The sequence below is a fragment of the Gouania willdenowi genome, chromosome 3 (assembly GCF_900634775.1).
Source record: "Gouania willdenowi chromosome 3, fGouWil2.1, whole genome shotgun sequence".
Taxonomy (NCBI): Eukaryota; Metazoa; Chordata; class Actinopteri; order Blenniiformes; family Gobiesocidae; genus Gouania; species Gouania willdenowi.
The window spans coordinates 32,800,227-32,813,030 of NC_041046.1; the positions used below are offsets into that span (position 1 = coordinate 32,800,227).

Here is a 12,804-nt window from a genome sequence, read left to right on the forward strand (position 1 = left end):
TCGATTATTTTTTTGCCGATTTAATGTTTTCATTGTTGATTTTAAACTCAAATGTTTTAATGTTCTTGTTGATTTTTAAATTCAGTTCAATGTTTTCTGTTGCACTTTTAAGCACATTGAACTGCCTTGTGTATACGCGATACAAAGAAATGTGCCTTGCCTTGTCGCACGATATATGGTCCAAACCTTAGTACCCTAGTGGCAAATGTTTTTTTCTGTGTGTGTGTGTGTATCTGTGCTTGTATTTTATTGTGCTTTCTATGTGCTCATGTGTAAACCTGTAAATAAGTATATATGAGTTGATGTAAAGTGTTGAAACTAACTGATTTACACAAAAGTGGTTCACTTTCATATCTGTTTGAGATATTATTGATTAGATGTGTCTCAGGGTTTTACTTTGTAGCTAATAAAGGGTTCAAAGAACATAACTAACAATCATCCATCCACCTATGAGCACTAACTTCCTTCAAGGCTATGATAAAGTCCTTTTACATCATACCTGTGGAAGACTACACAAGTAGGCCAGTCTAACACGAGGCCAACACACACACAGACTAACAATCCTCATTCTTTCATGAAGAACACTCAAACTCATGCACAACAGACCAGACAAGACCATCAGGGCCAAAACCTTCAAGCAATAAGAACAAATTTGCTTGAAAATGGATTTTTTAAAAAAAAGCAATCTTTGTTCAGATTTATTCAGCTCTACAGAAGATGAAAAACAGTTCCTTACATTTCTGAAGCCGCGTAAGCAATGATGCAGAAAGAAAAACATTTTGTTGGCTAGAGGTTGAAAAAAAACTCACAAAGGGTTTGAATAACAGTGCTTTTTACTCATAGTTTGTTCACTTTCACAAAGTATAGGTGATCTTTCCTATCTGTACCTATTTGATACAAGTCTTTGAAAGACAGGGAAGCCCACTTTCTAAAAGGTTTAATCTACTATAGCTAAACACTGTAAAATGTGAGCTAACCTCATTTGGTGTCGATGCTATTAAACTAAAATAGGCTCCCTGGTTAAATCCTTGAGAAGCACAGAGAAAAAGCTCCACATTGAAACAATCCAAGATCTTAAAGTGTTAAATATTTGGTTTTACATCTTGGTGAATTGGACAGAATGTCTGAGATTGCAACAACCTCAAAAAATAGATTAAAAATGAATCAATTCTACCACAAACTGTGTTGATCCTTGATAATAAAGATGCTTTAGATAAAACACATCCTTACATAATAGTTATTCCCATCATCCAATCAGCAGATGTTTTTTTGTTTCTTTTTTCAGACATTGAGTGTAAGATGTTGCTCTTTACATTTTTTGCTTGGCAGTTTCGGCGATGTCTCTCAAGATCTGTCTGCTGACACGTCACACGCTGTCAGTGAGATGCTTCTGACGAAGGCAAGAGACATCGCCGAAACTGTCAAGCAAAAAAAGGTAAAGAGTAACATCTACTCTTACACTCAATGTCTGAAAAAAGACCAAAAAAATACCTACAGTAGTACGAAGACATGATGAACGTTTTTGAGCTATCCAATCAGCAGCTCTTACAACACGATGCAGGTGGAGGATTTAGCCGATTGCTCTAAGATGGACTCTCTTCGCAGGTCTTTGGGCAGCGTCCCACCAGGACCCCAGAGCGTCAACTCCTCATAGATCCCTGTCTCTATCATCTCTTCCTGCCAGGGAATGGATATGTTCCCTGATGCAAATTCATCAAAAAAGTCCTCGTCTTTGTCTCCCAGCTGAACACCTTTAACCGTCGAAAAGGCCCCGACATTGTCCAGATCTTTGGCATAGACTGTCCTCGCATTTGGAACAAAGGGTGGATCGAGGATCCCTGAAGAGAATAATGCATGTTGGGCGTTAATTGCAACTCAGTGAAGTTATGTTGACAGATTATACACACGTAACTATCCCAAATCTTAACATGGCAATGCTAATCTAGATAAACAATATCATAACTGAATCAGGAAAACCCTCCCACACACACTGGCCTGCATTTAGTTTCCTCCAGTTGATGTGACAGAAAAAGGGATGCATCCTCAGCTCGTCACATGATCCATCTCTGAAGCCCAGCCTCTTGTCAACCTCTTTGCACAACAGAGCTTCACAGATGGAGCGAGCGCTCTCGCTAAACTTCTCTGGATACATTACGGGATCGTTCAGGATCCTCTTCTTCACAACTTTGATCTCCACCTTTACCAAGAAAAGAAACCATTTCTTTGAGAACTTTGATACACATCTATCAATGTATCCACATTCTATACAATTATCAATTTAGAAGAAGCTTAAAAAACCCTAGAACAGAAGTCACCAATCTTTCTGAAACTGTGAGCTACTTCATAGGTACTGAATATTCTGAAAGGCTACCAGTTTGAAAAGCACTTCTTGAATAATACATTTTCATGGCCTTGCTTTAACTATAGGATAATACAATAAAGAATACTAGCAGTAACTTAAAAAGGTAGGAAATGTTTAAGTTTCAACATCAAACAATTTACTTCTAATGTGTGCAATAGTTTTATTTTCATTACATTTCATAGAAAATTATCATCTTTCTAATTCATGGGCTACAAACAAACAACTTTTAATAGTTGTACAATATGTAACATGCAACAAGTATTTAATTTAATCTGCCATCTGTATTTATCTTTGTGAGTTTGAATCCTGGAAAGTAAATCAGATTCTAGATGGAGCTCATTGGTGACTAGAGCCCCTGAGGGCACCTCACATGGTCCATGCTTGCTACCTGGTGCCTGCCTACATCACTAAATATACCTTATACCTCTTAAGGCAAACTCAGCCACACACATTGCCATACATTGCCTAAACTCCATAATGTTCAACTCTAATATGAAATGTGTGATGTGTTTAACTGTGTGTTATATTCATAGGCTATCATCCAAGAAGGCGCACACATTCAAGCTTTGTCCAAGATTTGTGCCAGTGTGTGATCTGTCTCTATAACTGAGAGCACTGAAGCACTCATGTGACCTCTCAATGTCATAAAATCTGACAGACGAGTATTTCAAAGCAGTATCAGCGGCGAACCTTGAGCCGCTGAGGCTGGACAAATAAAAATCAAAGAGCTGAAAGGACGGAGAAGGCAGCGGGGGGGTTCATAATCAGCTCTGATCATGAAGTGTCGACAAAAACTGAGAGAATGTGACACACAGATAGATATTTCAACATGTGGCCACCATGAACAAGTTCTCTGTGCATGGGCATGTAAAAGGCATCTCGGAGGATAAAATGACATATCCCTTCATATCATTTTGTGTCTCTATAACTATCAGTGACCAGGCCTGTTTTATCATCTCCCACCTTCTCCCCTCTGGTCCTGAAAGGTCCCATAGCAGCCATGAACTCATACAGAGTGACTCCTAGAGAAAAATAATCCACTGAGTAGTCGTACCACTCTCCTCTTAGCAGCTCGGGGGCCATGAAACCTGCAGGTGAGACAGAAGAACAGTTTTGGGGTTTTTCTTGCTGTTGAGATATCAGTTGCAATGGTTAGTGTGAGGCTTCTTTCCATCGTGCCTGGTGTCCCAGCATAGCCTTTGGTTTTCTGCTGGTGGTTGGGAAGCTCTACAGCCAGGCCAAGGTCAGAGATGCGGACATTACCTGTGAGTGCAAACACAGGATGTACAAAGCATTGATCTGCTCACAGATAAAAGTTTGTTCATGAGTATCTGACCCTGGCTATCCAGTAAGACGTTCTCCGGTTTGAGGTCTCTGTAGAGGATCCTGTTCTGGTGCAGGTGCTCCAGACCCTGGATGATCTGAGCCGTGTAGTAGCAGGCCCGTGCTTCTCCAAAGCCTGGGTTGTTCTCATCTACATTGTAAATGTGATACCTTAAACAGAAGTGGTACAGGAAAATACTAGTGTTGTGCCGATATTGATACTAGTATTGAGAGTGGCCCCAATATGGCACTGAAAGGCTAGAATCGGTATCAACAATTACTAAATAATAACATGGCGATGCCATTTCCAGCATCAAACTCTTCTTTAAACGCAACGTCTTGTGTTTTTCTCTCTCCCGACTCTCACTGCTGCCCTGACCACTGATCACAGAAACCAATCACGAACCAATCGCGGGGCCTCGTTTTCACATTACCAAAAAACATAGGAATGTCCCTACAGACAAGAGAAAATGTCGACGATTTTTGAGATCTTCCTTTTCTTCAAAAAACAGGTCATATCTTTTTTAAAACACAGCAGTATCGGCATGTATAGGTATTGGTCGACACTATGCAACTGGATATCGGTAATGGCATCAAGACAAAAAAAGGGTATCGGAACAACACTAGAAAATGCTGAAACAAGTATCTTTATTTAGTTTGTGAACACACTTGCCACTTTCTGAGTTCCACTTGGACAACATAAACGATTATTGGTAATACTTTATTGAACTTTTATACATAAGGCTGACATTACGCAGTCATTAATAAGGCTGTCATTTAGTGTTGTTCGCTAAATTATGACACTTTTTGTTAAATAATGACGCCTTTGGAGCTATGTTGGCATTCTTTGATTTAGGTGGAGGGATCTAGTGGGGTTAGGTAAGGTTAGGGTGAGGTTAGGGTTAGGGATTGAAATTTTAAGGGCATGGGCCCCTGGAACAGCCTTCACGACTCCTTATTCATGCTAATGATAGCTATGGTGTCATCTTATGTATAAAACTTAAAGTGTTACCCTATTATTTTATTGGGTTTGACTTGTTAGAATGTTTCAGGCATGAAACCTTGCCAGGCAAATGTCAGTTTAATAAAACTCTTCACTCAGTCTATTAACAATCTAGGCAGTGTGATGTGAAAACAGCATGAGATCTGACCTCAGGTCTCCTCCGTTCATGATGGTCATGACCAGACACAACTCAGTTTTTGACTGGAAGGCGTAGGAAAGCGACACAATAAACCTGCTGTGAACTCGAGCCAGGATCCTCTTCTCTACCATGGCCCCCTGCAGACAGAAGAAAACCCCCACAAATTAGTTCAGAAGTTCCAAAGCTATCCAGAGGGGGGCACTATTTCTTTGTGTAATAACCTGATTAATATCAGTATTATTGTTTTCCTTTGTTTGGAGTTATCTTTTATTAAATGCCAGATTATAATATCACTGTCATATTAAAATGTTTAAAACTATGGGAACTTTAGAAAGTTAAAGATACATAATATCGTTGAATTGCATTAATAAGATATAGTTAAAATATGGACATTTCGTGTGTTTAAATAATTCTGGAATGGTTTAAAAAAAGAAATAATAATAATAAATACTCCGGACGCTTTATATTTACATTGTTTGTTGTAACCCCGCGTACAGCAACAGGAAAGTAGGAGAAGAAGAAGAAGACTGCGGAAAGAAACCAACGAAGAAGAACGGCACGCGACTGAGCTGCAACAAGCTCGTGAGAGACTGCACAAGTTTTGCCTAAGTTATCCTGAATTTCATTCCGAGGCAGGAATGTAAACTGTTGCCGTTTACCACGCTGGGATTCGCGGGCGTTTGGGACTGGTTTGGCCGACGGAGATTGAGTTCTCAGCCGATGCGACAGCTAGCTTGAATAGCTACGTCGCTATTAGTAAATCAGACGAGGAACGAGGGCTGCTGATCCATCCGCCGTGTCAAGGTGTGGGAGATGGACGTCGTCTTTCCTCTGGATGGGTGTGTGGTTTCCTGGCTGTCCATCGCTGCCATGCTGGTTTGAGACAGAGGAATATACGAGGGATTTCTGCCCGGTAGGAGACATCTCTATACCGCTGAAGGGAGGTAAAGCCTTCTGGTTTCACAATGAGCTCGAACTTTAAATCGCGCCAACGAAACGAAATGCAAGCTTGCTAAAACAAACGGTAAAGATTGCACTCGGGTTAAATAGATTAAAAATATATACAGAGCATCCAGTGGGGAGGGTTATTTTTTCTCAATCTTGTGTTTGTGGTTTTATAAGTTTCAAGAATGTCATGTGGCACAAGTTTGGGTTTGTTAATACACGTGTAAAACTGAGCTACTGTGTTGTTATTTATTGCTGCATGTTTAAAGGTCCAGTATTATGCTATATTTCCCCTATTTCCATTTGTTCTAAGATCCCCGACAACGTTGTATTTGAGGTTTATTTTCCCAAACTTGCGCCTGTTTTCTGGAGGTTTAGTCTTCTGAAAAGTCACTTTTTTCAGATCAGTTCTGAAATCAGGCCGTTTTGGAGACTGCATATTCATGAGTGGGCGTGTCTAAACTTCATTCACTTCATGTCTCGCTCTTTTACAGGGTGATCAGTGATCACCAAAGTGATTGTATTTTTGGTATCCACACACTGTTATGGTTTTCAACCAAAAAACTGCACATTACAGTTAAACACATGGATATTTAAGCGGCTGTTGTTATTAAGAGTCCGTCTCAGAGCTTTAGGGTCCAAGCATCTCAGCAGCAGCAGTCATTCAAACTCTCACCGCAGTGTTAATCTGCTAAATCACTTTCTCCCCCCTCCATTGCTCTTCTAACTACAGGAACAGTGCATTTAAGGTGATAATCATTTGTTTTCTCCAACCGCTGCGTCGATTTGCGTCACAAACACGTAAGATCAGCGATATGAGGCGATATAACAGGTTTGCCAATGCAACAAATCACAAGAGCAGAGTGCACCTCCTACAGTGTACGTTCACTGTGGAGGCTCGGCACCGGCAGCGGGAAAGTTCTGTATTTAGTTTTACTGGTAGCCATCACTCCTTTGCTAGCAAAAGTTTTCATCAGGTTGAGGGTGGAGTTACCAGTGGAGGGGAGGGTATTTTATTTCCCGATTTGACTTGTGACGTCACAATTCGGGAAAATTTGAAACGGAGCAATTTTCTCTGTGTTGCAAGACTTACAAAGACCACAAAAAAATGACACAGTTTCCAGTACTATTTCACAGTTACCTCATATGTGATCAACAAAGCTGCAAAAGTGGATTTTTCATAATATCGCCCCTTTAACTGTAATATCAACCTGCCTTCGCTATGTTTGTTTTACCTGTGAGGTAATTTGAGAGGGAGGAGCTCACATTCTTCTGTAGGGTAGGAGGAGCCAGGATTGTCAGGAGGAGGAGTTTCTGCGCTGTGACGTCACAACGCGAGAAAAATCCAACTCGCCCGTTTGGAGCTGACATTTTACAAAATGTGGAACAGCAAGGGAGGAAGGAAACATAACCTTTTCAACTTTGGCCCTCTGAATGAGGCTAAAGGGATGTATATCACTATAGCAAAAGCATTATAAAGACTTTTTTTTTCGTAATACTGTCCCTTTAAAGAGTTATAGTGACATATTTTTGATTTTCAATTAAGGTATAGTATATTATTGTATGTTAATATTATATAAATATAATATATTAATATTATAATTCACCTGGTAGCCTCAAATGCTATGTTTAGGAGAGTGAGAGTCATACTTAATCCTAGACAGTTTTTTACAATGAACGCTACTGATTCTAAAGGGATAGATACTCTAATATTCTGGTGAATAAAGTGTGTTCTGTTTGGCGAGCCGTGGTGAAAGGGTTACATTTGCAATTAGCACCTTTCTTCTAAATAGACTGAATAGTAAACATGCAGAAACAACTTTTGGTAGTTGAATCATTTATAAATTTACCCTCAACACACAAACTGTATGTAAAAAATTTTCTTCTCAGGCATGTGTCAAACTTAAAGCTTCGGGGCTAAATCTGGCCCTTTGGCGCATCCAGTTTGTCCCACTGGAGAGAGTAGAAATGCCAATAAAATTATTCAAAATCTCCCTGTCAGTCATAAGCAGTAGAGAAAAAAGTGCCTTTAACTTGGATTGAAAAAATGTTCACATTGAATGCTGACTTCAGTTTATTCCACTTCTTTGCATCTAAACAGCTTCACCATGTTTGCTGTGAATTCTGGGCTCCACTATCTGACCTGTGTCCATAATAGATTTGAGAGACCTGCTGGGTTCATTCCTTGCTAACATCTCACCGATGGATTCTGGACCAAACCCATTCACAGATTCATACACCAGTAGCAGAACGTTAAAGTCTATTCTGAGAGCCAAAGTAAAGAAAAAAAACTGAAATAATGGACTCCAAGGTTCTCACCAGGAATTTTTCACAGCATAGGGGGTGTGGTGTGTGCGCAAGAGTTGTTGGCGCGGAACATTTTGAAATTAATAACTCTTTGAGGACTAAAATTAGTGAAGTAAAGCTAAAGTTGTTTTTTTAATCTTTGTTACTGCCTTACTTTTAGGGGTGTGGCATCTGAGAGACCTCACGATTCGATTTCAATTCAGGGTGCTACAATTCGATTAATCAATGATTATTACGATATTAATGATTATCACAACATTTTATGCATCTTTTTTTTCTTTTCCTCACTTTGTGGCTATTTCATACTTTTAAACAAGGTATATGTGTCCATTCATTAAAGTAACCAAACAAATGTATCATCACTATCTTTATTTATATCAAATCACCAAATCCAACAGTAATCATATTACAAAATAAATAAATATATATATAAATAACTAAAATATTAGCTTGTTCAGCTAATTGAATCTGATCCAACACAAAAGCTTATTCAGTAAAAATAGACTTCCAAATGAAACTTAAACGAGCAGCATAAATCCCACAAGACACTAAACATTTTGCTGTTCACAATCAAAGCAGCTTTAAAAACATATAAATCCTACAATATCAGCTCTATAATAACACTTGTGGAATTTGGGTTTTTAAATAAAATGTGGATGAATAAAAGAAAACAATGTTATATAATAATGCCAGGGCCTGTAAGTGCTGAGACAAATGTGCAGCTGTAAGAAAAGAAGCTGGTGGTCAATATGCTTCCAATTCAGTGTGCTATGCTGTGCAGTTACACAGCGGCCTGTGTTTCTAGGCAGTTTGGGTTGGGTGGGTGGCCGACGTCGCCACCAACCCCTGGCACGTCGTGGTCCGGTCCCCCTGTCGGGGCACTGAGGACAGTCCGTGCCGGGGGTGAGGGGGCTTTCTCCCCGCCGGAGATCAAAGAGGGCTCAGTGAGGTAACCATGTCCACGGCCCTGATAAGCGGCGAGTTGGGAGCGGGGCGGTGCTTTCGCGGCTGGGCCCTTCCAGGCTATGGTATGTTTGAGCCTCCGCGCACAGCGGAGTCCACTTCGGACTGTCCGCACTCCTGAGAGCTTAAATACGTGGACGGTTATTACAGTTACGTAAGCAGAGGATGCATTGCACACAGGCAGCATCGGGGGCAGCTAAAGGGCTGCAGGGGTCCGTAGGTAAAGACGGTTGCATCCAAGCCAATCGCCTGTATTAAATAGGTGCGGCTGATGTATGTATTTCTGGGTTATTCAGATTAAAAAGAGAGTTAAAATAACCCATGCACACTTGGGAGTCCTTTTTGTGTCCATGTGTGCAACAATTATTACGACGGACTGATTAAAAAAATCCCCCTTACGTTGCTGAAAACTGAAGGTAGGGGACCTATTGCTCTGAAGGGGAGAAAAATTACAACATCGGGGGCCCTTACGCTCAACAGCGCCGGCAAGAACCCTGGACTCTGATTTCTTTTGTACGAGCTGCAGCGTTCTAAACCAGCTGTTGTGGTTTTTTATAGTATGAACAGCTTTCTATAAACAAGGATACTTGTCTTTTCTAAGGAGGTCAAACTGTACCAATGCTGAAGTGCTTAAAGCCACTGTCTGCATGGCTGTATTTAAGGACCCACTTAATAGGAAGGATTACATAGGTACTACTTACAAGGCTAAGTGAACAAAAACAAAGAACAAACTTTATGATTAAACAATCTAAAGGATGTAAAATGACCTAAACATCAGCAGCATGACTCTTTTATTGGAATCTGCTGGTAGTTTTCTTCCCTGGGGGGAAAGTGAGGGAGGGTCACACGTCACCTCATAGCCTTTTCTCTTCTTCAACCTTTTCTTGTTCAGCTTTTTGCAGGCATACAGCTTCCCGGTGGCTCTCATCTGACATGCAAACACTTCCCCAAATCCTCCTTTACCCAAAACACGCAAATCCAAGAACCAGTCCTCTGCCACAGGTTGCATCTCCAGCCACTTCCACTGCAGGAACCTCTTTAGATACATACTCTCTAAGAAGAAAGTGAAGGGCTTTCCTTTCAGGAAATCCATTAAGGTGTCAATGATTTCACAAAAAAGATTATCACCAGCATCCTGGTGTTTGTCCTTGACTTTAGTGATACTATTCTGTGGTAGGAATGGACAGTAGTACTTGCTACCAGTCTCCATGTATCGGGACAAGATATTTCCTACTTTGGTGACTCTGTCTTCTTCCTCAGCCATGTTGTACTCTTCGATATCCTTCCACAGGCAGCAACTGGCTTTGTACTCATATTCAGAGTCTAAGAACTCCTGGAAAAGATGTTTCCCAATGGGCTGCTCCATGCAGACAGTGTAGAAGTCAAGGTCTATTGTACCGCGAAGGTCCTCGCACACAGTGATGTGAGGCAGCACCAAGCGAGAGTGGTACTTCTTGTCTCGATGGGATGCAGGGTTGGCTGTGCCATTAGAGCTCCCACGAGCTGAAATGTAAGCAGAGTTAGCCACCGCTGTCGTCAGACCACCAATGTCCATCATGGCACAGCTGTATGGAGAGAAAGAAGGTCCAGAGGGAATGACTAAAGAAGAGATGGGAAACTAAGATGACATTTGGGGCATCCAAAACAAAGCCAAAAACTCCAGTGAAGAGGCTATATTAAGTTAATCCAAGTAAGTTACCAGTTGCTGTATTTTTTTAATCTTCCTCCTTTAGTGATGAAGAATCAGCATGTTGGACATCCAAGCATCTGTCTGCCTGCTGCAGACACTCACTGGAAACCCAATGACTTACCTCAGATCTCTGTACATGCAGATCTACATGACTCATCAGTTCTCCTCAAAAGGGATTTATCTTGGTTCCTCTCAGGCTTTATCTAGTGGTCACATGACCCAAAGCAACATAAGGAACAACATGGAAAGGCTGGAAAACGAGTGTCATTGAGAGGATAAAGATAAATATAGCACAAATGTAGTGGGCTGTTAATGACAGGAAAGCAGGGAGAGAGAGACAGAGGGGGGTGAGGGGGTGTAATGGGTGGTTATCGCAATCAGTGACATTACTGTGCATATTTTCACAGTGCGGAAATCCAAACTAGTAGTAGTTCTTTCTGACATTAGATGTAATATACAGAATTTCTTTATAGTAGCAGTGAGCTCACAGTAACCCTCAACTGTCTGCTTAAGCTAAGAGGATGATGAGGGCGGAGCAGTTTCTCTGATAAATGCTGACTACATAGGTTGTGGGTTATCAGCTTACACACACACACACACACACACACTTGCTTTCAGAGACAAGTATTTGACTGTATTTTAGTCATGAATCCCTCCATTCATTTGCAGATGGTTCATAAAGGCAGGACAAATGCGTTTTTGCATATAGATCAGGCCTAATATACATTGCCTTAGAAATGATCAGGAATGGTGCATCCCAGGTAGCAGTATTTGTAGGTTTGTAACCAAAAATCACCAATATTTGGCAACAAAACATCTAAAGTGAAGCCTAGAGCCCAAAATAAAGAGACCTGGTCTGAGTTAAGACTTTACTACCTGCATGTATCAGCATGGAGAACATTTCACCAGGATGCATTAAGGATCCAACAATATTTGGTATTTTACTGAACCGTTCAATGCGCCCTGTTCAGTTCAATGTACAACGGCAAACAACGGTATTTTCGGTATGTTTACCCACCACAAAACTTTTTCAAAACTTTGCGCAGCTGCGCATGCTGTGTGATCCTCTCTGGAATAGAGACATGAGAGCAGCACATTGTTCAGGCTCAGTGCCATGCACTGCTCTTACCTGCCTTCACAGCCAATCAGAACATCCCTGAATTTCCTTGTTTCCTCCTGGGAAACTTTCTCCGCTGTCAGAACATTGTGTTTGCGGCACGGAGGAACCTGTTAACCTATATTCTGCTGCGTATTTGTACGACTCCTCACCAACTGTCCATGCTTCACCAGCATTCTTGTGCCTTTTGACTGGAGAGGTGCCGACAACAGTCCGCAGCCAGCCTGGGAGCTGACGTGGATCTTGCTGCATGTGTGTCAGACTGGAGCCAGTCTATAGAGCTGCCTCTACAGGCTGGGGTGTGGACACTGTGAGCGTGCATTAGTGATGCATGGGCCAGGATTTTTCCAACCCGCGGGGCTCCGCATGTACGGCAAAATCTTACCCGCACCCCCCGCCCCGAACTACTGCTTCTATTTTCAGAACCTGCCCCAACCCACGCTTTACGTTCAACGTAGAGTTCAGTTTGTGTAAAGAAAAAAAGTTAATGCTGTGTGATGTGAGTTGAGCCTGAGCCAGCGCTGATTGGTTGTGCAGTGCACGCTACACAGACAGTGGACAGTTGTAAAATAGCAGATACCTATACTTTCAGTTCAAAAAAGTACCCGCCTGAAACAAGATTAATTGATAATTCCTTCACCCGCACCACCCAGCGGGTAGCCCGCTGACCCGCGCGTCAGTGTGCATTATATATGTATGTTTAAGTATATGTGTGTATGCTGGTTTGTGTGTGAATGTATGTGTTGTGTGTGTGTATATGTATTAGGGCTGAACGATTTTGGAAAATCTAATTACGATTTTTTTCCCTTCAATTTTGCAAATGCCCTTACCGTACCGTTACTTGTGGACCAAAAACCATGATGCATACCGAACCGTGGGAAAACTGTTCCATTGTCTCCCTAGGATGCATCATAGAAAGGAAGCAGGCCAGTGATGCTTCAGGCAACGTTCTGTT

General features: G+C 41.4%; 1 protein-coding gene across 3 annotated transcripts; it reads right to left on the reverse strand.

Annotated features, from left to right (window-relative positions):
- Nucleotides 1-787: 787 nt before the first annotated feature.
- On the reverse strand, nucleotides 788-10,895 carry grk1a (G protein-coupled receptor kinase 1 a). Of its 3 annotated transcripts, none has more exons than XM_028435808.1 (8): nucleotides 10,854-10,895; nucleotides 9,896-10,607; nucleotides 4,837-4,964; nucleotides 3,699-3,856; nucleotides 3,542-3,625; nucleotides 3,326-3,450; nucleotides 1,996-2,197; nucleotides 788-1,838 (listed from the first exon to the last, which is right to left on the reverse strand). In XM_028435808.1, exons 1-8 carry the CDS (start codon nucleotides 10,868-10,870, stop codon nucleotides 1,546-1,548), a joined length of 1,719 nt encoding a protein of 572 aa, XP_028291609.1. In that variant the 5' UTR covers nucleotides 10,871-10,895; the 3' UTR covers nucleotides 788-1,545. The 3 variants fall into 3 exon arrangements, with proteins under 3 accessions (XP_028291609.1, XP_028291619.1, XP_028291629.1); XM_028435818.1 differs by having other exon boundaries at nucleotides 10,742-10,892; XM_028435828.1 differs by having other exon boundaries at nucleotides 1,637-1,838; nucleotides 1,992-2,197.
- Nucleotides 10,896-12,804: the final 1,909 nt, after the last annotated feature.

Excerpts from the sequence above, each read along its gene's own strand:
- grk1a (XM_028435808.1), bottom strand. Across the intron at positions 3,451-3,541 it reads AGGCTATGCTGGGACACCAG|GTTTCATGGCCCCCGAGCTG; the intron begins GCACGATGGAAA and ends TCTCACCTGCAG. Across the intron at positions 1,839-1,995 it reads CTGGAGGAAACTAAATGCAG|GGATCCTCGATCCACCCTTT; the intron begins GCCAGTGTGTGT and ends TATTCTCTTCAG.